This window comes from Andrena cerasifolii, chromosome 3 (assembly GCF_050908995.1).
Source record: "Andrena cerasifolii isolate SP2316 chromosome 3, iyAndCera1_principal, whole genome shotgun sequence".
Taxonomy (NCBI): Eukaryota; Metazoa; Arthropoda; class Insecta; order Hymenoptera; family Andrenidae; genus Andrena; species Andrena cerasifolii.
This window is the reverse complement of record NC_135120.1, coordinates 23,832,199-23,859,246: the sequence shown is the minus strand read 5'-3', so window position 1 is coordinate 23,859,246 and position 27,048 is coordinate 23,832,199. Positions and strand designations below refer to the sequence as shown.

General features: G+C 37.7%; 1 protein-coding gene and 1 long non-coding RNA gene across 2 annotated transcripts in view; one reads left to right on the top strand and one right to left on the bottom strand.

The window, feature by feature from the left end:
* Nucleotides 1-5,150, bottom strand: part of LOC143366571 (uncharacterized) — a 6,663-nt gene extending 1,513 nt beyond the window's left edge. The window contains exons 1-2 of the long non-coding RNA XR_013084766.1: nt 5,008-5,150; nt 194-389 (exon numbers count right to left, since the gene is read on the bottom strand). This is a non-coding gene — a long non-coding RNA (uncharacterized LOC143366571). The remainder of the gene's footprint in view (nt 1-193; nt 390-5,007) is intronic.
* LOC143366570 (venom allergen 5-like) lies at nt 4,927-27,048 on the top strand. Its single transcript, XM_076807693.1, has 6 exons — nt 4,927-5,130; nt 13,651-13,821; nt 13,908-13,992; nt 16,972-17,107; nt 24,081-24,376; nt 26,833-27,048. Exons 1-6 carry the CDS (start codon nt 4,984-4,986, stop codon nt 26,991-26,993), a joined length of 996 nt encoding a protein of 331 aa, XP_076663808.1. The 5' UTR covers nt 4,927-4,983; the 3' UTR covers nt 26,994-27,048.

Sequence of the window (27,048 nt, the reverse complement as noted above, 5' to 3'; positions counted from 1 at the left end):
TTGTTAGCTGCAATATACAAAAGAAATATTGAAGACCTTCGTAACTTCGAAAAGAATAATTTCGAGAAAGAAGTTATATCCATCACATTCATCCTTTCGATTCATCTAAATCTAAATTACATCCTGCGCATCTGTTTGTACCTTTAAATTCAAAGGATACCTATATTTGGGTGTACCCCTTTTTATTACTCACCTTGCAGATTCCAAGATGGCCGAGCGTTGCAGTGACGAAAACTCCATGTCCAACGGTGAACATTTCGGCCCCTGGTGCAGTAATGCCGCAGCTTCTTCAGCACTGTGTTCCAGTTGCGGAAAGGCAAGTTCAGTTGCAGTGGACACAAGTTACCACTCGACGGAACAAGGCACAGCGAGTTATCGCCGACTCACAACTGAAACACATTAGATTTGAGAAATAGTTAGACGCAATCCTATATTCCGTTGGACGCCAGGACACACCTCTGTACCCGACACTCGCGCAGCCCGTCGATTGGTAATTGTACCGGATTGCGTGTACGTGTAAATAACCCACCAGATATCGACCGATGTAAGTTGACACTATTCGCGCAAAAATCTAACGCCAGACACTAGGGTGGTCTTTGTTTATACGTGTCGAAATTTTTTTTTGTATTTCTTTTCTCTCACCCCCTAGAACAGTCCCAGTTAATAAAAAAATAATCCCTGAAAAAGTTTATTGCAATCGGACAACAGGAAAGGGTGCCAACCAGGCCTTAAGAGGTTTCGAGGGAATTTGGTCGCCAATTTTATTTAACTTTCTCTCGTGGAACGCGCACCAGTGCGAAATGTTTGAGAATTGTAATAACTAATATTACAGCAATCGGTAGTGCACACGACGCATCAACATGAGTATGGCTGGCACTGGTGGCCACCCGGAACATTTGCTGCGAGTAAAAGCCTTTTCACACGAGAACCCTTTTGTGCCTCACCACAGGTATTTGGGACGAATTCAGATACCTTATATCTCTTTCTATATTTTTTAATTGCGCGCTATCTCAGCCCAGAAATACTAGTTCCAAGCCACAGAAGCTTCTCATGTGAAAAGATCTTCAGCAAATGAATTCAGAAGCTATCTTTATTAGACCTTTTTTGTTCGTTTTTATCTGAAGAAAGATATGAAAATTTTGAAACTGGTTTTTCAACTCCTCTTGTATGAATTAGGACCGGTGCACACGAGCGGCATGTGTCATTTCGCAGCTCTATTGTAGCAGTACCTACCTACGCATATTTATATGGAGAGATTAATATGTAACATAATTTTTTGTGGCAGTATTGTCATAGTGCTTTAGTTAGTATTAAATCAGTGTTCGATCAACCTCTTTCGTCGCTTCGGGCAAAAATGATTTTTGCCGTTCTTTATATTTACTTATAAATAACTAGCTTAAAGCTTCTTATACAGAGTCAGCATTTTACCTTGCAATCCGCGCTCGCGCGAACATGTAAAATGGCAACAGCACCTCACGGACGCATTCCATTACACCATGCACCGGCCGGGCGTTCCGAAAGCTGCCAGCGGCCTCTGGACAGCAGTGATGCCCGAGCTTCGAGAATTTTAGGATGGTCTCTTTCAAATTAACGTCCCAAAGAGCTATTATATTTCCCGGCCCAGGTAAGCGAGCCGCGCGCTCTGCTTTTATCATTTGTTTACCACTCGCACCCCAGATTACTGTAATGAGGTTTGAAAACCATGTTGCCTGGTCTCGTACCCGTCTCAATTTCAAAAATTTTAGCTACGACAGGGTTCACCTCGGCGCTACATCCTCGCTGTTACCATTTCACCTGTTCGCGCGAGCGCGGGTTGCAAGATAAAATGCTGACCCTGTATGTATCTCTACATCAGTGCCGTCTTATCGTTTTCGGGGTCCCTGAGGCGAACCGCATCACAATCCGTCCAGTGGTTTTTGAGATTAGCGCGAACAACAAACAGACGCCTACCGGGGACTTTATTTTATACTATGTGGAGATTATTTTGAAATATAAGTTTTGACAGTCAGTGAAAAATTTTGTAGGTATTTGTTGAATAACAGAAGTCTCTGTTTTTATAAAAATTCAATACTCATAAACAAAACAGTAACAAAAGAAAATAAAATATGTATGTAGGAGGTAGGTATCCATTTTTTAAAACTCGAAAAAGAACTCATAAAATATTTAAAAAAAAAATCAATAAAAACCAACGTAAACTAAAAACTACAAAATGGACCACTCTTTTTGTTTCGAGGAAACCACGTATTACAAATGTAAAATTGTCCGCATTACAACCCCGGTCCATATTTACACCTTCTCCCCTATTAATTTTATCACATCTACTTTTTCAAAAGGAAACTTGTTCATCTTAATACCGCATTAAGTGACAAAGTGTAAATTGCAATCTTTATAAGCCACGCTACAAAAACATTATATATCCCGTGAATTTTAAGCAACATTGAAAGTTTTCAAATCTTCCATCTCACTCCCCTAGTAAACGCGCTCTTTACAAACGGTTCGCCAAATATGAACACGCTAGGTTAGGATATTACCGTCTAACAAAGCGTTCTGAGTGCTATAATCAGAAATTCCAATCTGTAGAACGTCAGCGAGTACATCCGTTCGCTTTATCGCTTTACTGTTGCTCCGCAACGATTTCCTTCCACACCTGTTCTCTTCATACCCTTTCTGCGTAAAAATTGGAACGGTGAGAGCCGGGCTCGGGTGAAATATAAAATTTCGGTTACCGCCGCTTCCCAAAGAGTTCTTTCGTACTTTGCCAGTCGCCTCCCCTATTCCAACGCAACTGCGGTTACAAAGAAAGGGAACGAACGCGAGATACGCTCCACGGGGTTCACCGCCACGGAAACTTTCCGCCTCCCGCGCGTATTGAAACAGTAATGATATGGGGAGGAGCTGCTGGGATAACGAAATGAAAACACGTGCTGAACATCTAAGAATCGTCCAAGTTGCCGGAGTTGTCGGCTCCGTTTACGCGTTATAGCGTTGCCGCTGCGGGGGATGAGGTGGCGGCCGGAGCAGCGTGCGAACAAACTTCCGGCTTGTCGAAATAAAAATTAAACGCTGGATGATTGGCCCGCCTAAATGCCCGTAAATACGCAAATTTCGCTGGGAAAAGTCTGGCTGGGAGGAAGTGCAGCTTTTAACCAAGTTGCTCGCAACATTGTTCCTAGGGACCAGTGTTTCGTAACGGGGGTTATACGCGCTCCCTTGAGGGGTGTGAAACGTCATTGCCACTGGCGTGGGGCGTGAAAAATGCAAACAAGTGGCTGTAGCGAGCAAATGCGAGCAGATATGGCCCTTTTACGATAAGAGACCGTTCGAAGTTCGTCGGGTTTGAGATTTTAACAGCGATTGAAGTTTGTGGGACATGGGGCAAGGGAGCGGAGATTAAGTGCCACGTGTTTTCCAGTCCACTGTATGAAATAATAAAAAGGCGAAGCGTTTTTCGCGCCGGAATTCTCGAATAATGAAATGAAGGAGTATTGAAAAAATGTTTTCAGTCAATGTTAGTAAAACGTTGAGTATTATTGAAACGCATTATGAAAATTAGTACAGTAATGTGCTAATATAATTTGGGATTCTGTCGCGCAGTTAAACATCGTATTTATTCACTGCAGAACGAATAATTACATGGTATATATTTTTTTAGTGCATTCGCACATTTCATGGCAATTTCCAATGCACTGTAGTTCATGGCGTTTTTGATACAGTAGATTCTTGTTTCGTATCGTTCTTTTGTGCGAATAGACTCTGCCATAAGCATACAAGAGATAACTTGGGCAATGTGTATCACTGTAACCATTTCTGAATATCATCAAAGTTATAGTCTTCGAAGTCTGCCGCATTGCGTGTCGTTCTTGCACTATTACTTTCTGCTGTAGTTTATTATTGTAAAACACGTTAATTAATTTACATTACGCTCGTTTGAGAGTACCTAATATAATATATGCTGTCCTAAGATTTATCTAACTTCTAAATGAAGATCTTTAAATAGCTTGCTTTAGGAAATTGTATGACAAGGTTGCCGTATTCTTAAATAGACTAATTGTTTTAGCTGAATCATTGGAACTATCTGAAAAATGATGGCAAATGAAACGAGAATCATTTAAATATGTATTTTTAACATTATGGTTTCTGTTGGATTTATGAAACATTGCAAATTAAAATGTTTGGGAAGACAAGCATAAATAAATCTTAAAATAATAAGTGCCGACGCAACTTTTATAAAAAATGGCTATAAATGTAAACATTCGATCCTTCTGTAACTTTGACTCACAAGGGAAGATCCCGAACCCGAAAATTCAAAAAATTCTGAAACTTTGTCAATATGTAGGGGACTTCCTCCTGATTATAACGCAATTTTTGTTTGCTGCCCAAATTCACTCGAAAGGGGTGAAATTAACCCCTAAAAATTCGGCTATTTTCGGATTTTGTGTTATAACTCGCGAACTGTAAGTGATAGGAAAAAAGTTTCAAGACAAAAGTTACTTCTTTTAATTAGATCTATCATTTGGTAAAAAAATATTTTACAGTTCACGAGTTGTCACACAAAATTGGAAAATAACCGGATTTTCAGGGGTCAATTACACCCCCATTAGAGTGCATTTGGGCAGCAAACAAATATTGCGTCGTAATCAGGGGGAAATTTCCTACATATTCACGAAGGTCCAGAATTTTTTGAATTTCCGGGTTCGGGATGTTCCCTTGTCAGCGCAACCGCAACTGGCAAATAAACAAATCCAACAATATTTGCTAATGCACCCGCGTGCAAATTCCCTTTAACGAACCTACTTTGCTCGCAGTAGAAAAATGTTATCCCTGAACGCGCTGGGTTTGCCGGTGTTTCATTGGAAAATCGATCTCGAAAACATTGCCCCGGGGTGAAGGTAGCGGCGAGATTACCCGACAGCAGTGAAACGCAAAAGATAAAATGTCGCGATAGATTTTCGACCGTTGAAAAGTCCACGAAAGCCGGCGAAAATGACAGGTCATATCTCGTTCTACCTCTTATTGTTCTTAACGGGCTGCTGCGATTGCACGCTACGAGGGACAATATCACCGGCTCTCCATCTCGACGGCACTCGTTACTGCCACATTTGCACCGATCACACCATGTGCCGATTTCCGGTCTGTATTCCCCAGCCACGATCCACGAATTAACCTATTAATATTTCATGGGCAACTGATACCGGGTGACCGGTCGTTCACTGGTCTCCTTAAAGGTGGTGATTAGGGAGGTAAAATGAAAAACAAATCTCTGGTGGGCGTGCAAACGAGTAAAAGTCAGGAAGGTGTTAGTTCCATTGGAATTTTATAAAGTACTTCATATTTGAAAGAAAATTACAAAATTTTAATTAAATTACAAATTGGGCGAAGGTATTTTTTTTACAGTTTTTGAGTTACGACGTGTAATATATGTAAAAAAATTGTACGTCGTTTGGTGAACATTTGATGCAAATCCGATAATAAATTTTGAATCTGCACCCATTGCTGTTTTGCGCAATACGAATGCTCCGGATTTAAAAAATTGCCAAAAATAGGAATAAAAACTTATCAACTCAATAACTACTACTTTTATTGTGTGGAAATATATATTTTTCAATATATGTTCTGTTTTTAATGTTAAGTCAAAGCAATAATTTTATAAACAGTTTTGTCTAAAGTTTCTTGAAGTTGGTAAATATGGAGCTGCATCGGTGAAAACTGTACACGCTACAGTATATTAAAAATAAATAACAGGGAACCTCACTTATTGACTTCCCCTCGTACCAATTACGTTACATCCTCGTCCAAGTTCGTATTGCTGCTGTTTTGGTTAATCCTGACGGATTACTTTACAGCTTGATAGGCTTTTCATATGAAATAGGATCCAGATAACACATGCCTATATTTTACTAGAATCTGTTGGTCTTGTATCAGTGAATAACTCCAAAACTTTACATGTACTTGTTAAAAATATTAATGAATCGGAGTACATATGTATCAAATCATCAACAACTTATTTAGTAAAAGTGCAATGTTCTAAATTTCTAATTATAGATAATGATTATATTTAACACATTGATTTAACTCTCGCTTTCAGTGTAAAAATAAAAGCAATATTTACTTTGCACGTACATTTATAATTATTTTAAAATAATGAAGTTGCAGAGGTAATCACTGTGAAATTTCAATGCACGTTTGAAATTTTTGTTTTTTTAACCTCCGCTTGATATAAGGCCAGTATTAAATGGTTTTACAAAAATTATGCTTCCTTTTTCCATCCGAATATCTTCAATCCATTTGAACTTAATTAAAGTCTGAAAAGATAATATTTCACTTAATATGTTACTTTCATTTAAAATCTGTCTGGAGAGATCGCGAAGGAATAATTCTGAGTCAGTATAACAGTCTCCAGCGAAATAGTAATTTCAGTCTGTAAACGAAGCAGGACTTCGTTTAAAAAGGATTTAAAATTATTACTAGCGTAATTTTTTTATTTACAGAATATGTCAGTGATGCATATTGAATGATAAAGTGTTTTAGTTAACGAAGCCAATCTGTGGAAGGGTCAATCGGTCGTCACAGTTGCGATAATTTGAGGAATTCCATTAATTGATCAAATAGGTCGGCGATCGTTGAGGAAGATAGAACTGATAGTTAATCATTTATTGCGCGTGTTTCGTTAAAATGCAATTAAAAACCACTCAATGATTTCATTGGCATTTGCAGGTTATAGCAAAATGCTTAATTTCCTTAAAAGATATTAATTCTAATAAACATGAATCAGTCACGCTAATATCTCGGGCGAAGCCGAGTTGGAGGACGCTAGTTAAATGATACAACTATACTGAAATAACAATAGTGCACCGTGAATTTATAATAATAATACGACTTTATTACACGACGTAAGAAGTACACAATACAAAAAATGAGATCAAAGCAGAAGTAAATTAAGAAAAATAAAAAATGGAAGAACAAAGACGAGATTCAACTAACAATAAAACAAATTACGTTGGTACTAAACCCAACCTAACAAAAGTCTTGCGTTTCTTCAAGAAATTTTCTTGTAACCTTTTCTTCAAGCGTGATTTTGTTTTGGAGAAAATTGAATTTGAAAATCTACCGAGTTCCTACGTGTACTCTTGATTAAAATTCGGTATCACCATGAAATCACTTTTCTTGGAAAGAAAGTGCCATTCGAAAGAGAGGTATTCTACAATTTCAACTTACTTCGTCACAAGGATTGATTTCCTTTACAGTTATACTACATTTACTGATAAATTCTGCTCCTTTATGTCTCGGTACACGTATGCGAGGCGCGTTTTCGAAGCAATGTTTTTTTTAAAAAGGAAGCCCCCAATTTTCTTTTAAAAAATTTTGTCGCACATTTTCTACTTATTTTTTTCACGTAGAATTAGTATCATTTCAGTTGTATCACTCATTGCGATACACCCTTACTTTCGTCGCGTACATATTTATTAGCAATTAATTTGTTTCGTTCGAAGTATCGACGAATAAGGTTGGAAAGCACGCCGTGGCGATAATAAATGTAACCAGGGGGGAGATCAACGAATCGTGAACATAAAAATCTATCGTAGGTGTGAATTTTGCACAACAGGAAATTCGAAATGACGACGCTGCTCGTTATCGTCGTTTCGGTGTCACGCGCGGGACGCGTCTATTCTCCGTACACGTATTGCCAGAGAGAGGGAATTGTGATACGCGAAGAATAGTATGAAAGCGCTAAAGTCGAGATTTCATAGGTGGCATGAATTTTGTGAAACGAATCAGAATTCCAGGATGACATATGGGCCAAGTCCAATAAAGCTACGCGGCTGTCTGCTCTATTCTGGATAAGAATTTAGTAAAAATAAGGAAAAATTCTCTTTTTTCATGGAATCCAACTTTTTCTGCCTTTTTTAAAATCGCCAGCGGTAAATCTGATGAAATGTAACAAATTGTCGCGTGCCCGTATTTAATATCATTCTTCTTCATTTTCCCAAAAATTATGTTTTTCCCTTTACAGATACCATCATTATTTCGCCCCTGATTTTTACACGTAACACCATTTACCACAAGGGCAGTTTAACAAATATCTTCCTCATGATCGTAATTGGAATTCGTTTCATCAACTTGTGGAGATATCATTCGTGACAAAACAGATTTATCCTGTGGGGCCATTTACATTTCAGCTGGACGAGTAAACGGCCTAAGCCTTGCTTTTAAAATGATTTCAAAGCGCGCAAAAATGAATGGATACAAAATGAATATTCAGTGTCTGGTCTAAAGCGGATTGCGTGATTGGCGTGTGCACCGTTCCTCTCTTTTTTTTTTAGTCACTCGATCAACGCTAATGCAGGCGGCCGGCGAGAAGAAACCTTTCGATTAAATGCCATTAGGTCAATCGTCCTCTGTCGTTATCGTTAATTTCCCTTTAATCCGAGCTTTCGTATGGGTTTTAAAGTTCTCTGTAATTTCGCAGACCGATCGTTTTCTAAATTCCGTGCTGCTGAACCCGTGAACGCGTTTTATTTTAAATCTATTTTGCATCGACCACTCGAATCAACGCATTTAGGATTATACATAGTGATTCGTAATAAGTGGTAGAACAGAAAGAACAGTGTTTCTACGTGAGAAAGAAGATAGGAAATGTGGAAAAAAAATTTCCCACGCGAAGCTCTTTTTTCGAATATGTCGGTTTTGCCAAAATTCAAGCTAGAATTTATCAGTAAATATGGCACAATTGAAAATGATATTAATCTTTCTGCACTCGAATTTGCAGAATATTTTTTTAGGGGATGGGAAAATTGAGTTTGAAAATCCATCGAGTAGGTACGCGTGCATTTTATTAAAAAACAATTCCACCCTCAATCGATTTTCCCAAAAATAAAACTTCATTTGAGAAAAACATCATTCTACAAGTTCGACACATTTCTGTAGAGAGATTTAGTTCATTCGCTACGGTATATTTAGATAGTAACAAGTTCTGTTAATTTTAATCAAGTAATTTTGATCAGAAGAGTTCTCAAAATTCATTTTCTCAAAAAGGATGTATCCTATGAACAAATTTCATCCGACTATAATATTTCATACCTTCACTTTGATGTGGAATCACTACTATTTATAAACAGTATAATGCGAGAAAATTGGAGAAACTAATCCGATCAGTATATTTGCAACGTTTTGTAGTCGACTCTATTTGTTCATCATTGTAAAAGTTGGAGATAAAAATAACAAATGTAAAAGTGTAGATTTCACATAAATTCACGTTACATTTACGTTACATTTCACGATCGACAATGCCATACAGCCTTTCTTCAGCGATTCATAATGAGGGTATGAAAAGTAGGTGTATTACAATAAACTCCAAAAACAGAGGTGGGTATTGGTTTCAATGAGATACTCGTTCCCTCCAAGGCTGAATTGCATTCGAAACTGTTAATGCAGTGCGTGCAGTCGGACTACAGGAGAATAGTCTGTTCTGAGCAGCTTGGAGGGTCCGAGACAATAGACAGTGTGTAGTATTGTCGACGACTGGAGAATTTGAAGGCAGCAATAGCTTAAAAAATACCTACGCTAGGGAATAGACACGGAATTGTTTTCCATCCGATTATGCTCGCCTGTGGACGTCATTGTTAACGCAGAAAAAGTTAAAAAGAGCATTAGATTATTTACATTAGATTATTAGATTATTTTACATTTATTGAAAGTCGTTGCAAGACGTTCCTGAAACGGAGAACCTTCAAGCAGTGGCGGACTGGAGCCAAAATTATTGGTTGCCAGGAGAAAAAGGGGACCCACCCACATCTATAAGCCTATCATTTAATCTTCATAAGAAATAAAAAAAAGAAAAAAAATTTTTACCATTTATTTTGAAATTATTGTAAACAATTGCCATGTTTTAATAGCGGGGCACTATTTAAAATTTTGAAAAAATGAGGGTATAGTCCTATTTGTCCCTTTTACGGACCCGTTTTCAGAAATACGGACACTTTGAAATTGGCAAAATGAAAATTAATTGAATGTGACGTTGCCCAGCACCGGCTCGACTGGCTGAGCCGTGCGTACTACAATTGGTACAAAGATTTTGATAAGTACGCGTCGCTGGACACACATTGTATGCAGTTCTTACTGAATTTAGCAATATAATTGAAACCGAATCGACTACTTACAACAGCTACACTTGTAAGTGGAATGAAACGTTAATATGATATATTCGAACTTTATATGAGTAGTAGGTACGTTTAACTTCTTCGTTTCCCAGTTGTTTGAAAATAATATAGCCTCATTATGGAGCTTAAACTATAAACCCAGTCAAACAGTACCAAATATGTTGCTTAGACAAAGAAAAGTTTGTTTTTATAATTGCTACTTGATTCTAATGAAATGTATTTCAAATATTAAATTGATTATAAAAATAATTATTTATATAGAAATTGTTTACCTGAGAACATGATAAAGATATATTATGAACTGCTTGTATTAGAACCACATAATAGAATTTCGGATCTTCTAACTTAAATATTTCTCGAGACCGGTGTACCTTTTATGTGTAGAAAACATCGTTGTTTCCAAATGTCTAGTTAAGAATACCTACTTAGAAAACGGTGAAGCAATAAATGAATTACCTAATCGTTAAATATTCTCAAAGCATCCATTAATCATGCAAAATTTATCCTCATAGAAACAACAAGAAAATAAATATGCGCTGCTATCTTTACTTTTGTGTATAAAATTCCTTTCAATACGTAGAGTGCGAAGACACTTTAGAAATATTTGCTAACGAGTTCGTGCACAAGTGCTTTTAATCTCAGTTACGAGGATCATACCCAGTCTACAGAAAAGCGTAAGAATACTTTACGATTTTGTCTCATCGCGTTTCATCGAGCCACTAATGAAAATTAATAATATTTTCGCAATGCCATAGTTTCCTTGAAACTGTACAACAGTCACGGCAGATTTAAATTACATGAAACAAAGAGAGGTCGTAATTGCAGTTGACTTCGTGATTAAGTAAACTTTCATTTCGAGGAGTAAATAGCTGTAATTGTATAATAGAAAAAAAGTGTCTTCTCAAGGGAAGAACTTTTTCAGAAAAGGAAAACAGCTTGGAACACTTTGATGCATTTAAAATTAACGCGGCCAACAATGAATTACGCTTCTTTATTAATTCTTTTTCTTTCTCATTTACTGTATCAGTTGTCATTATTATTATTGTATCGACACTATTATCATTACCTTGTGTCCTATCCTTGTAAGTGAGATGTAAACAAAAGGGGCATTGTTTTAATACTTTGATTGAGATAATAAACTTTAGCAATATTAAATTTGAAACAGACTGTGAATCTCAATCTTTTGTCCACTATGAAAAGTTGAGTGAGAAAATTGTTGTGAAGCAGTTAAAAGAATACAAATATTATTTATAGGATCTCGTTGCACAAGAGTAGTGAATAGTTGTGGCGTAAACATATGCTTTGAAATCGGGTCTATGATTTAGTCAAAAAGCCAGAATTTGTCACCTGCTTTTAAAAAATATAGCCCACGAATCTCTGGTAGACTTTGGAAAAGTGCTACTTCCTCTGCTACACATCAAAGTAAATTCGATGAAGCAGCACGTCAAAGCTCTGCAAAGAAGGTGCCCGCTTCAAGTACCTTTCCGTTAAATTCGGAAGCCCTCGTCAAGAAAACCCTAAAGGCGGTATTTTTATCGGAATCGAGATTCGTAAAACGATGACATAAATTTGAAGAAATCATATAACCATAATAGAAATTCGGAAAAATCGTAAAAGGAATACTAGAGGTCTGAAAAAATGCGAAAGATGACGGAAGGAATTTGAATAATTCAGAAAACATTAGTGAGAACTTAGAACTTTGCAAGATAATCACTGAAATATTTAAACTTATTATCAGGATGAAAGGAATTCGAGGAATTTGCATACTGGGTACAGGAATTTGAAATATTCGTAAAACGCTGTTAGTAACTTAAAAAATTCGTGAAGCAATTCTAGGAATTTGGAAACTTCACAACACGATGATAGAAATTTCAGAAATTTTCAATCGATAATACGAATGTAAAAAATTCACAAAACAATGATAGAGATTTGGAAAAATCTGAATTACATCAGAAGATGAACATGAATCAATTTGAGATAAGTTATTAATGATTTTTCCAAAATCAAGCTATAGGTAGATCCAAGCTACGATATTATTACTGTATTAGCATTTATAAGACTGAAATTTCAAAATTTTCGTGTGGGAAAGGAATCAGATTGACATTCCCTTAAAGGTTAGACCACCTTGGACGGAGCAAAATTGCAGTCATTTTCGGCATTTTTTTAGGAAGATTATGAAATAAACAGAAAATTTAATATAAGAGCTCCAGAGTATTTTTCCTATTAATTTTCTTATGACTTCATATATTGCGGAATTCATTGATAGTTTTAATAAATATAAGCCTGCGAGGTTATTAATTGGGAAGAGATGAGACAGATTATAATACAGAATAACCATTATGTCATTTAAGTCTCTGTATTTATTATTAGAAGCTTGGCGGGCTATCAAGTAACGTGTTAAAAATTAATAATGCGAGCTAGTTAATAAGAAAACTTCAATTAAGGGGGGATTTTTTTTTTAAGAAACTAGCGATTCCAATAATCTGAATTTTGGACCATGTTTTTATGCATCTTTGAAGAAGTTGTAGTTTTTTTATTAATATTTAATAATAATAAATATAGGAGTTATGTGACTATATTTACAAGTCTGGCAAGTAGATACTGTATACTATAACACGATAGTAAAGCAACTTTGTAAAAAATCAATGAGTCGATGGAAATAAAAGTGTAAGTACGAAAAACTAATTTCAAATCATGTATTATTATAAAAATCTCCAACAACGTTAACGCAGAATACAGAAAATGTAAAATTCACGTGTCAAAACAAAACGAAACGCGAATGAACCGAAAACGATCGCGTTTTATATTCGTCGCTCATCGAAGGAGTAAATTGTATTCTATAAATTGGACAAACAAACGCGGCGAGATCGACGAATCCTCGAATTACCAAAACGTTTTAACAGGTTTCATTTCTATTTCGCCAATTTCGAGGCATCGCCGATGTAAGCTAAAATTACATACGTTTTAACGAGCGGCGAATTTTCGATTTTCCCATTCTTCCATCTTCGATTGCAATTATTGTTTGTAACCATATCCAGGCTATTCTCCATTTACACACAATCAAACTGCACACACCGCCAAAACCTATTAGTAACAATACAGGAAGACCGTACAAAATTATGTCGTAAAACTGACTTTGACATTGAAGTTCAAGCATAAATGCTTTATTGCGTGTAATAATGAATTCATCTACCAAATTTTTCAAATTATTAGATACTGTTACATTTGAAATGTTTTCACACTATTTATTGTAAGTTTCAACTATTCTTCCAGGCCACAAAACTTGTCAGTATTGATCTCAGGCATAAGTACTGGTAAAAAAAAAGTTTAAATTGTGAACGGTAACAGAAATAAAATAGTTTTATTAGATAGAATTATATTACGTTTTTCTTTATTCTTTTAGATATGGTGAAGAAATTAGTTATTGAAGCACGCAGAGACTTGTGACACGAATGTCCACATGGCGGATACTATGAAAAGATTTTTGTTGCAGTTCGATATGGAAGGTGCCAGATGCATGAACCTCGAGCAGGATGACCTGGATGAGAAGGACATCGAGACGATCCTCGATTGGCACAATATTTATCGCAACGTAATGCCCATTGGAGAGGAACAGCGGGGGAACCCTGGCCCGCAGCAACCTGCAAAACACATGATGGAGATGGTACGATTTTCCATGGGATCGGGCACGCTGGAGATATTTAATCATTCGCATCCAGTCGAATCTGACGGCGATATTTGTTTCGACAGATCTGGGATGACGAACTCGCTCATATTGCCAGACGATGGGCGTTGCAGTGCAACCTCGTCGAGAAAGATCAGTGCCGAGACGTTGGCAAGTAACTTCCCTGGATATATACCATTTTTCACTACCCTTATTCGTCCCTATCATTTTTCAATATCTAGCGTATACGGTCGAAACGTGAGATTGTTCCACCCGCGGGGTTGCACAGGGAAACTGAGCGATGTCTGCACGTTTCAGCTCTCTCTCCCTCTCTCTCCTTCTCCTGTATCCTATTGTTTATTTGTTTTTTACTTCTCCATGCCCAGCTTTGCAAACGCAAACCGTGACAAACTTGGTCAACGTTGGAGATTTACCACTTACGTTGGGAATTATTAATTAGTGGCCATTCAATTCCATCGCACATACTGTTGGCTTGTTGGTGAAACTGACCAAGTCCATGTTTCTGAATTTTTGGTAAATGCAAATTTAAAAATCTGTCACAATCAATCAGGTAATAAATGAAAAGTATCTATTGCAAAGTATGTAAGATTTTCCTCCGCATGGATTTTTAAATTTTTATTAATCTATTGATGGAAAAAGCTTAGAAAGTAATTTTAGGATGGAAGAAAGGGCTTGGTCAGTTTTACCAACAAGCCAACGATATTAACACTTTGAGCGGCTTCAGTGTGTGTTCACGTCTGGGGACTTTCATCCTGTGCACGGTTTTGGCGTGTGTTCGCGTCGATATTTTCTGGAAATCATCGACAATATTATCTGAGAGTCTCCGAATGTTTACTTTGAAAGCAAACCAAGCTCGTAGTTTCTTCGATACTTTGTCGTCACAGCGAACTTTTGCTCGCGCGGCAGTCCTGTCCCTGACGAGTCATTTGGGAAGGAAAATTGTAATTTCTGTATCCTGTATTAGATCTTCGTGAAAGTGTTCTAATTGCTTTGTGTTTACGAATTAGGCGAAATTATCAAAATGCCGGTGTGACCATTGGCTTTGTAACTTTACAATATTATTTCATAGTTTGCCTAACATATTCAAACATATTCAAATAATTTGGAATATCTTAAAGTACATAACTATTATCTACAGTTAAGACCTCCTGAATTAACAAGTGACTAATTTCTGAGTAGCTTTTCACGAACAAATTGGTTGAGGCATTGCAGCTGAAAAAGATCCAAACAGGGTGAACTCCAGAGAGCATGTGGGTCAGGCAGTTGGCCCTCCTCTACCGATTCAATGACCAGGATACTTTTTATTAAAATAATCTCGGGTGTGAGTCTAGAAATGAACTGGAGGTCACATCTGACGACACCTCCGCGAAATGTCCGTAACTGTAGTCGTTGGGCGCTACAATGGCACGGAAATTTCGTCCATTTTCATGCGGAAATTTAAAGGATTTTAACTTTAATATGAAGCGTTTGTTATCCTGTTCATTGTTTTAATTAATAAAATTCCTGCATCCTCCATTTCTTATTTAACCTAATTTCCTTACCTTTTATTTATATGTAATATGGGTGTAGTTAGAAAAATAAAAATAAATGACAGAAAGGGATAAAAAGATTTGTTCTATAATATTGGAGAGGATGTAAATTAAACGCACCCATCATATGTATCTCTAAATTTTATTTTAAATTTTAATAATCGCTTAGTCTTCTATTAAGTATATTTTGTGGTGTCATAATACTAAATAATAATAACTGTATTTAAAGTAAAATTTTAAGGAATTAAATTTGTTTCTGTTCAACAAGACATACATAAAGAAAGTTATGCAGCAGCATAATAATCTCTTACCCTCGTGTCAAATACCAGTTTGTGTTTCTTCAGCTAAGATTCATTTTTTCAACTGCCCTCTTTGGTTTATCTTTCGTTCCTTCGTCGTACATTTCTGAATTAACGCAGTATCTACTGAATAGAAAATTATTGTTGAGGTATTCCTAAACGACTTAAGCATAGTAACAGAATATCACATCCAGCTGGAAAATTACAGCGTCAATTTAACGGGAGTTAAATCATATTAAGACTTTAGCTACTGCAATAAATGAAACTAAAAAAAAAATAGTAACTTCAACAAATGAAGCCACGCATTTACTTCGGTGAAATCTCTTTCCCATTCAGAGAGTTTAGTTCATTCCTCATCAGCCAAAATGCGACAGTTACGTCGATTGACCTAGCCACAGGTGTGAAAAGTTTCCCCATCATTGAATAAACTGCGTTCCATTAAACTGTCATTTTTTATTTGATCAACCAGGTACTATGCTCCTATTCTATTACAAAACTACATATACCGGGTGCTCTAAGGAGTAATGAACAAATTCTTTGAAAATATGTGACTGGCCATTTTGAACCATAAAGCTCGTGTACCTATTTTTAACATTATTTTTTTATTATTTACATAATATTTGAGAAAATATAAAATATCGAACAAATATAGTCATAAAAATAGTCATAGATCGTGTCATATCCAGGTTGATGTATGTTTGTCTAAATACGAGTTAGGGTCAGTTGGTAAACATCGATTCACAAAATTGATCGTAGCTCTGTCAATTTGAAATATATGGCAATGAAATTTAGAGAGAATCTGTAGAAAAGAACGAGGATTCTAATTATACGTTTTATTCAAAAAGGGCCTGTGTGTCCTGAGGCCATTCTTGCATCCAACAGTACAATCTTGGTCTACTCAAATTCAAAATCTATTGGGCAGGCTTATTTTGAGAGTTGTCCAATCTAAATTCTACTACATATCAGAATAGATCCTGCATTCGTCGTGCACGAGGTAAATGTGTGATCCTTCCTTCGGTGTGTTTGAAACTTTCGAAAACGTACCAGTGCAATCAGAATTTTCGTCTACGGCCAAAGCACCGTACCTACCCCGATTCAAAGCGGATCGATATTCCCGCGTAAAATCGCGGTAGAACGTTCTAGCCACCGTTTCGATGGTCTAGTTTTAGCTGCACATGAAACGAATCGATCGTTCTAACCGATGAATTTAATCGGTCTCTATGTGTAAGGCAATGTACTAGCCAGTCGTCGGCGAGCCAAACGATCCCCTCTGTACGTATCTGTGTGTGTGTTCTTTATAGAACGATTCGGGGTATGGCAGAACGTGCACGTGCTCGATGTGAACAGCGTGGGAAACAGCACGTCCACCGCGAGAATTCACTTTCATATTCAATCATGGTACGACGAAGTAGAAGACTTCGATTCCACCGAATTCGGGTAAGCCCACTGTACACACTTTCGCGCGTGCTTTCAAGCCCGTGCCATTTTTCGGGTTCGTCACCACTTTTTCTTCCTCTCTTTTCGCGATCGTGCGAGGATTAGCTTAATACCGGGATTTGTTCGACCCCTCGCAGTCAAAATATGAAGTCCCCCGACCGGGAAAGAGTGACCAGTTTAACTCTTAAAATATTTGCCGTCGAGAGACGAAGGCGAATATTTTCTGGCCGTTTCTGGGAGGCGAACAAGAAAGCATACGGAGATGGTTTTAACCCTCAAACACCACGCTATATTTTTTTTCCTAACGCCTCCACCACACTGGGTCCACGCGTCCCAGAATTTTCTTTCCTCTATATATCAGGATTTGCTGCACCGATTTAAACAATTTTTTTTTAATCGCCGTTTTACTTCTTTTAATCGCAGTTTTTTCTAAAAAAGGTACGGAGATTTTCTGTACATCAGTCGAAAAGTTTTAAGACATAAGCCGGCTTTAGACGGACAGTTTTTTTCACAGTTTTGGAGCGTCCACTCCAGGCGTGCGCTCCAAAACTGTACGTGTAAAGTCTCCAACGTGACGAAGGGCGATCGCGCGTTCCCGGCGCGCGCGTCTGGAGTGTATGTCTGAACTTGTCCTTTACACGTTCCGATGCGATTGACGCGCCACACACCACGCACCAGATCTTGCTTTATAGGTATAGCAGTGAAAAAGTGATCCAAAGACAGTTTGGAACAATTTGTCAATATTTACAGAAGTTTCCGCTGCGCTGAAGTGGAAACTAAAACCGTGGCGATCACTGTCTTCGCGCCATCTCTTGACCCATATTCTTGTTTTATGTTGTTGCTCTGCCGCTTTAAAATAAGCATGCAATACAATGCAAGCGATCGCGCGAGTTCTTCGCTTTTTTATCAAAGACATTTTACTTGCACGATGTCGGCGATGCAGTTGGCGTAGCGTGGCGCGTCTCACTGAACTGTCCGCCCGGCGGACATATCACGCTCCACGCGAAATCTTGCAAATTTGGAGCGGACGCTCCAAACCTGCGGATCTGGCGCGCGCGTTTAGAGTGTTGCGCTTTGAACGTCACGCTCTAGGAGCGCGCACTCCGGCGCGGCACGTCGGCGCGACGCGCCAAACCCGAAGGTTTGGAGCGACCGTGTAAAGTCTGCTATACTTCAAGGAAATAAATATGTCATTATGATTGGTTACCGAAAAACTATAATTATTTCGAGAGATGAAGTCGAGTGATTTTTTACTTCTTCCGAACGAATGTTCTCTGTGAAGTTATACCTACAATGAAATGGTTGGAATAATAATTTGTTTTATGAGAACAGGGTCGACGACGAAGAGCGGTCGCAACATATTTTCGCCACATATTCCCTACACATCGGCCGATCGTATTTTAAATACTTTCCATCGATTGAAAAGTATGTGTTCTACTTTACGCAGCGTAGAAATACTGTCGGAACACCAAATCACTGAACAAACAATAATGTCCTGTAGCAACTGTTAACTCCACTTTTCCGAAAATACTGACGTGGACACCACACTGGATCTGCGTGACCCATATGCAAGATCATCCGTTAAAACTGCAACCTACGTGCGCGCCAGCAGACAAAAAGGCAACACCGCCTCACGGACGCATTCCACTACAACCATTCACCGGCCCGGCGTTCGGAGGGTTGCAGCAACTGGACAGCAGTGAGCTTCGAAAATTTTAGGATGGTCTCTTTCAAATTAACGTCGCAAAGAGCTATTCAGAATTTCCCGGCCCGGGTTGAGGAATTTGGGGACTTTTTCGTATAACTTTTGAACTTTAAAATATATCGGAAAGCAATTTGCACCGAAAAATGAGGAAAAATTATTCCCTCTTAATGATGGATAATTTAACATACCTTACGTTTACTTAATTTTTTTTATCTATTTTTTAATCATAATTGTTGTGAAAAACTTTTGCAAACTGTTTATTTGATACTGTATTTAATGCTCTTTTTTAAAATTCATGGTGTTGATAAACAATAGGCTAGTTGTTTCTGTATCGTTACTTTCATAAATTGAGAAATTAAATTTTTATTCAATTATGTGTTAGTTCTGCAGACCTCAGAATCTGTTGTTCTGGTTTTCTTTTTTATAATTTTATCCTTATAATTTTATCCTTAAAGGGGTAACAAATGGGACGTGTCTTTGATTGTAGCGGTGTTTGAATTTTTTTCTAGAATTTTTGTGTCTGAATGTTTTAACCTTTTAGCTACTCAACGCCACGCCTATACCGGCTTCCGTTAATGTCATTTTTTGGAACGACGCGCCATTATTGTGTCTGTTACACGCAGGTGGCGAGAAATCTCTCCGTACAGGAATATAACGCCACGGTGAACACTGTCGCAGCTAAAATTTTTGAAATTGAGACGGGTACGAGACCGGTCGACATTATTTTCAAACCTCGTTACAGTAATCTGGGGTGCGAGTGGTAAACCGATCATAAAAGCGGAGCGCGCGGCTCGCTTACCTGGGCCAGAAAATTCCGAATAGCTCTTTGCGACGTTAATTTAAAAAAACCATCCTAAAATTTTCGAAGCTCGGGCATCTGCTGTCCAGCGGTCGCTGGCAGTTCGCCGAACGCTGGGCCGCTACATGGTTGTACTGGAATGCGTCCGTGTGGCGCTGTTGCCATTCCCCCGAGCGCAGGTTGCAAGATTAAATCATGACCCTGTATATTTATATAATCTATATAAATAAACATCGACATAAAAGAAACTATATTAAATAAATACATTATTTATAGATATTTCCCCGCAGAGTGATTTGTTTTTAATAAATCTTCGTTACTTGAAATATGTTGGTTCCAAACCAATAGACGCCAAGGTTGCCCCCCCCCCCTTCCCGACCGCGAGTAGGAATTTCCTGGCAGCCCTATTCACGTGTGCACCAGAGTCCGGCCGCCAATTTTTCGTCGGGGCACAGTACACGTTTGTCATGCGCATTCTATACTATTAGCATTCTCTCCACTTCAGATTTCTATCCAACAACCCATGACAAGACGAATAGAAACCTTTGTTGCCAGTTAGCAGCATTAGCGCCATCTAGTATGAAGTAGAGGAAACAGTAACTTTGTGCCACTGTGAAAGTGTAAAATGTTACATGTCCAATCCGGGGCACTTTGCAGGACAAAGGGCTCAAATCCGGGACTGTCCCGCACGATGCCGGACGTCTGGTCACTTTACCTCTCGCTCGTTCTCGGGTTCTCTCACGGGGATTCCAAGAATTGGTGGGGACAGCTACCGCGCATACAACGCATATTCGAAATACGCTTATGACGAAAATTCACTGTACACGTTTTTTTTCTCTTTGCGAGTAGAAATATTTTGGTATGATTTTATATGTTATCATTATTCTTTTTGTGGTAGTGTGAGTCATATCAGAATCAGTATGTCGAACTAGTGAGGAATGTACAGTTGACAAAACTTTAATTGTTTATATCTTACAAAGTATTGAATATCTACACCTACTATTTTACATGTATTATTAGGGATCTGTCTGCTACCATTCTGCAAAAGCACGTCAAGTATCTGTTGCAGATACAGGAAAGATTTTTATTGATATTTCTCATGATTCTTGTGTTTTATGGAAAATAAGCTTAAATAAATAAAGCTTAAGCAAAATGTTATACTTAACGCTTTCACTTTCGGGGTCATTGATATTTTCATGAGGAGAAAGAAGCTTCTTGTCCTGAATTTACAATCACCGGCTACGAAATGTGCGAATTGTATAAAGCAATTGAATAAACATGAAAATGTTTTACAAAATAGATAAATATAACGATAAGTGAGGACTGGAAAACATACTTTTCATCTCTGCCTTATACTTTACTCAAATGAGACAGAATTTATATGAGATAACTGCTGTCAGAAAAAAATTGTTTCTATGGGGGGTTCTAACAAAAATTGTGTTTATCTTAGGCGTCTAATTATGTAGGATAGTAATGCCTGGTGATGACAGGCTAGAAAACTAGTAAGTAATAATGTTTCATCAATTGCGAGTGCAATTGATTTCTGAAATATCATTTGAAAATGAAATTCATATTGAAAAGAGAAATATTATTTGAAAATGAAATTCATATTGAAAAAAGAAATATTATTTGAAAATGAAATTCATATTTAAAAGAGAAATATTATTTGAAAATTAAATTCATATTGACATTCACGATTTGGAATATGATGGTGCTGATAATGAAAACACTAGTGTTACAAATAACAATTTTGTCAAATTTTTATTTTATTCTTTGAATTTATAAATATCTGGAAATAACGTATTACCGACGTGTTCGAAGCAGTTTGAAATTTTAATCTTTAAACTGTACATTAGATCAACTTTTTTCATTGAGGTATATTAAAATGAACATTTGGTATTCACGCCTTTGTGTGTCCATAAACTTGTAAAAAATGTATATTCGTAGTCAAAGGCGATTCGCTTGTGAAGTTGTGATTTAAAGCAAATTTAAAGCAGAAAGGAAAATTTCATCAAAAACCGTATTCAGAAAAGCAAACTAAAAAGTTAATAAATATTCACATCGTCAGTAAATTTGATCTCGTAATAGATCTGTATTTATTTTAGCGATACATTATAGTACACAGACAGGCCATAAAATAAACGTTGCTTTATGATATTTCTGCCAATTGCAATATGATATTTGCTTGTAAATTATTGAAATAATTGAAAATATGTATTTTCTATCTTTTTACTTTTATTTGATGACCCGTAACGTTGCAGTAAATCATATTACTTCGCTCTCCTATTTTATATTTGCAAACAAAGCTGTTACATTATTTCCACAGCCATCTGTGTACGGGCTTTTCTGCAACATTGACTGATGTATGCTGAGATTAAAATATACACAATGCAGGGTTTTATATGTGCCACCGCGTTGCTACAATTTATGTATGTCATCCCGATAATAGAATTTTTAAACAAACTTTGAAAGCGTAGAATTATTTATTCCTAGATGTATTCAGTGTAGTGTGAGGTTTAAATGACAGTGAACGTCTCGTATTCAACAAGTGGTTTTTAATGAAAATTCTTCGATCGATTTTAACAGATTGACTGACAGGGGTACTTGGATGGTTTTTCCGTAACATGATTTTGGTACTAGATATGGTACACATTGTATATGTATCTGCTCTCCAAAATTGGTACACGATGAAATGCACATGTGTATGTACCTATAAAATACTGTAAAATGTGTCAATAGTGCTTGAAAATTCGTCTGTTAAAATAAGTAATGCTACTGGGGGAACATTGGCATGTTTTTGTAACATTTCATTATATGATATAAAAATCAACATTTTTACATTTGCTTTAAGTATTCTATTATAACATCGCATCTTTTCCTTCTTTAATACATGTTAAGTAACTGCCAATGGGACGCCGTACTGCCAAAGTTCCCCCAGTTTACGGCATTTGATCAAGAGTTTTATTGAGGTCTCGGTAGAGGTCGCAATTAATATTGGCAGGTCTGAGCGATTTCGCGAACAGCTATCGAGAGGAAATCGGTCCCCTCCAGTGAGCCTGGGGTTCACATATGGGGTAGGCGGTTACTTTTGTGAGTAACTGTACCTAATGATTTTTCTCCACAACAAGGCAGCTGACAAGTTCACTGCATTTGTACCATTTGAATGAAACGCTTATCGCAAATTGTTTACGTGTTACCAATTACCACACGTCACCTGGTGTAACAGCCACGATTTCCACGTCAAGCTTGAACGTTACAAAGACCGAATGAAGATCGATTAATAAACGCTAGGGAAGAAACGATGTTGTTCAATTGTTCCCAGTTATCAGCAGGTGGCGATAAATGGCGCGGGCTCAAAAGGTGTTAAAGAGCACAAACTCTTTCAGCGCGAGCTTTCCAGTGAAATATCTCGCACGTGTGTGCAGGTACGGGAGAAAATCCACAGGCTATTGTCATTCCGTGCGGCATGCGATACCTTAAGTTGAATTGATCGAAACGGGCTCTTATGTGGCGAGGCTTTCACTCTGTGAATGGGACTCTGTTCGATCCGTCGTGTATAGGCACTGCTAACTCGCCTCCGAATTTAGGGAAGGGTTTACAGTATCCCCCTTTCTCTATCCACCCTGTTCTTTCCTTCGGCGTTACTCTCCGCCACTATTCTCCACGTCTACACGACAGACGAGTGTCAACAGAGCGATTCAGCTGCTCGAGGAAACCGCTAAAGACAGACTGATCGCGATGAGGTCTTGTGTTAATGACAATCCTACAGCTCCCATAGCAGACTGAAAATTTCGATCCTCGTTGTACGTACTCGCTTGGTAGATTACTTCTGGATTGTTCGCTCTATCTCCTTGTCTACACCGAAGTTTAACAGACTCTGGTCTTTGTAACTTCATTTACGCCAACACAATTTTCAGCTTCTATGACACTTTAATTAGTTTCTTACTATCAGCTTTATTTGCATTGGTATATTGTCGCGCATTTTTCTTTCCTGCTAATTTGTTATTTACATGTATTTTCTTGGCATTGTCTTTATTAATGATTCTCATTGGAAAAGTACTAAAATTCAGGCAAGTTTTCGGAGTGTAGTGTGTCTATTTTAACCTCCTAGAATTTCCACCGTTTATCTCACATAAGCTTATTAGTTTACCTACATTTTAATTTAAAGAAAAGTTTAAAGCAGTTTAAATTGTGAATGAGATTTTAGAAAGGGCTTTAATTCTGCGGGGCCTTTTTAAAGCGCGGGACCGCGTTCCATGGAACAACGCGGTGAACCCGTTTCACGCAGGTCCTGATTGAAACACTTATCCGCATAATACATAAAAGTCGTCTTATTTTTAGTTACAGTGTTCTACTCAAGAAGATTATACCTTCCCAATTCTTCTTCCTCCGCCACCAAACTTACAAAATCAGAAAATCTATGAAGGTTACGTCAAATGTACACCGCGCCTTAATTCTTTTCGTTGCAGATTGCTGAACTTCACCGCGCGAGGGAATCTAGCTTACATCGCGTTCGCTTCGACGACAATTAGCAACGTAGGTTGCGGCCGAGCAATTTACACAGCGCTGCCAGACGAGTCGCTGTGGGTTCTCGCGACGGCCGCCGCGAATACAATGCCCTTCGGGTTCGGGGATCGAGTCGAGACCCTTGTGTGCAATTACGGGCCTCTCGATCAGAAGACACCGAGGGAACTCTACGAAGACGGTGTGTCGGCTCTTTGTCCACAGGGGACGGTTCGTAGTCCGCGATACGAAGCCCTCTGTCGTAAGTGTTTCCCTCCCGTCTTCCCCATATGCTCTATGTCTATGGTGTCTGTGTGCCTGGTGTCTAAGTGTGCGTGTGTCTATGTGGCTAAGTGCCTATGCGCCTATATGCTTGGGTGTGTTCGACTAGCGCACGATTGTCGTCGCTTCCTAGGCAGTCGGTCGTTACCGTTTCCACCCAGCCACGCGGAGCAGTTAACAACGACGAATTTCAGGTACGAGCGACGGGAGGATCGTTTTCAACGCCCGCTCGGATTGCTCGTCTCGCGACTTGCCAGCCACTGTTATTACAGTGCCTGGCAAGTCGCGCAAATTGATTTTTACGGGACGCCTAACGCCTGAAGAATCCGTGCCGCAAGCGGCACGGGTTCGTCTCTTCTGGTGCAAGGGACAAGTAGGGTTGCCACCCGTACTATATTATATAGTACTGTACTATATCTCGGTAAACTTTACTATAGACTGTTGAAACAAAATATAGTATGCAAAATACTAAATTAAACTAAGAACTCTGTAAATTCTTAGAACTTAATAATAAAATTTTACAAAAAAAATCACATTTATTCACATCTATTTTTTCAAATACAAATTTCTACATATCAAAATTTACATTTCCAGAAAAGGACTATTGGACCATGATTGCATTAGCATTGCGAATGTACAGTATTCACTCAAAAGTTTAAAAATTCACAAATACAAAAATGATAACTTAAAAATGAAGCTGTGGTGCAGTGAACCCCATGTTACCAATTTTTAATTATACGAAGGTGTGGCCCCGAAAGATTATCTTTAGTTGAAACTTTAATTTTCAAAAAGACCCAAAAATTAAAATTTTTCGATCCGATATATTATACTAAAGTCGTAACATTTTTTCATCGGTCTAGACTGAATATCAGCAATAATGTAGTGACCCTTAGTTATGAATTATAGATACTGATTAATTGATGATACGTTTATCAATCTCGCAGTAATATACACTTATAATTCAAACTTTCCACTAACAAATTTCTCGCTATTAAAATGTAACCATTTTAAGTTCCAACAGGCTTATATGCAGACTAAGAGTAATAAGTAATAAGAATGAACATTAAGTAACCTTATCAACAAAAATGTCAGTCATTCGGAAAAAACACGCATACTTGACAAAAATTTATTTCTTGCCGGATAAAATTTCGATGAAGTTTTTGACTTCCTATAATTTTGTATAAAAACAATTGGAACATTTCATTAGCTATCGTGCTAAAGGGAAACCTCTAACTTGATACGTTGCCAATATTCACCGTTAATCCATGAGATTTATCTACAAGTTTGCAGAGAGATATTAATCACGAATCTGACGGATGTAACAGTCATTTTCTCAACCTTCAGATTGAAAACAGAAAATGAATATCGAGAAAGTAATTCGTCTTTTGTCGGAACCGGTGAAACTAGCAGTCAAAGTTTAATTATTAGTGGGATATATTGATTCATTAACGTGGAAACGCGGATAGATCTTATCAAATCAGCATCTGCGCGGGCCAACATAATTCTTTTGCCTGTCAAGCGACGCGTACTTGTTTGGGGCGGTAAGAAACCACCTACGATGATGAATGGATTCATTTTATCCGCCAGAACTTGGTGGCCGCTTCAGGGAAATTTTGGTTTTCTTTCTTTTTCAAGAATATGTAATTATTTGAGAAACGACCGCCTAATTTCGATAGTTAGGCGAGCCTGATCACCAGCGTCGCCTCGATTGTTCCATTAACGTGTTATTATTATTTTGTATGTAAGCAGATCGGGTATAAAGACGAGAAAATAGTGTGTATGCAGTGAGTCACGCAACCGGGTTGAGAATAGAAGGTACGAGTGGTATAAATAAAAGTTTACTTCACTTCAAATTTTTATTCGCGTAAAAATTCATGTTTTTAATTGAAAATATGTGGAAGCTGAGTGTATGACTTCATTATGAAGGTGTAGAGGTGACAGAATATTTGACAGGGTAGAGAATAAAGGTTGGAAATTTAGATGATGTTCCTTTTGGCATGCTTCTTCGAACAATGGATGATATTACAGCAATTTTAATTGAACAAAAGACACTATAAGTGCAAATGTGAAATGTTAGAAATATTAAGAATTTTATTTATATTTCTTGTTTCGTTTATTTAAATAAATATTATCTGTCGACTATTTCCGCTGCAGTTTTCTCAGTTTTAATCGCAATATCTATTGAAAATGTTAATATTTACCTATAATAAAAATTGTGATCATAGTTGAAAAATTTGCAGCCCAAACATCGATGCTTACTATTTTCATCTCTTACTATTCTATATTTAATTAAATTTTGTTTCTATACCCTTAATTATTGGTAAAAAAGGGGGTCAAATTTTCAAACAGCCACCTAAATATTCGAGATCGATGCTCCTACATTCGGCCAGAGGAAAAATCACACTTTAACCCCACAAGAAAAATCTGTTCTGTTAGAGAGGTACCAGGACTTGGTGTCGCAGAAGGTGCACCGAAGGTCTCAAGTGAGCAGAAAAGAACATAGCCGGCAGACAATAACCAGCGGCACGTACCCGATTAAACGCGCAGTTTATCTTGTTCAGACGGTGTTATTATTACTGGGATGCCTGTCGACATGATCACCACTTATCGTGCATCACCGGTAAATGTTACCTGATACAGCGCTATCAATAA

Coding starts and splice junctions, on each gene's coding strand:
- LOC143366570 (XM_076807693.1), top strand. CDS start 4,984: ATGACAGGTCATATCTCGTTCTACCTCTTATTGTTCTTAACGGGCTGC. Junction 13,822..13,907: donor CAAAACACATGATGGAGATG/GTACGATTTTCC, acceptor TTGTTTCGACAG/ATCTGGGATGACGAACTCGC. Junction 24,377..26,832: donor GCGATACGAAGCCCTCTGTC/GTAAGTGTTTCC, acceptor CTGTTCTGTTAG/AGAGGTACCAGGACTTGGTG.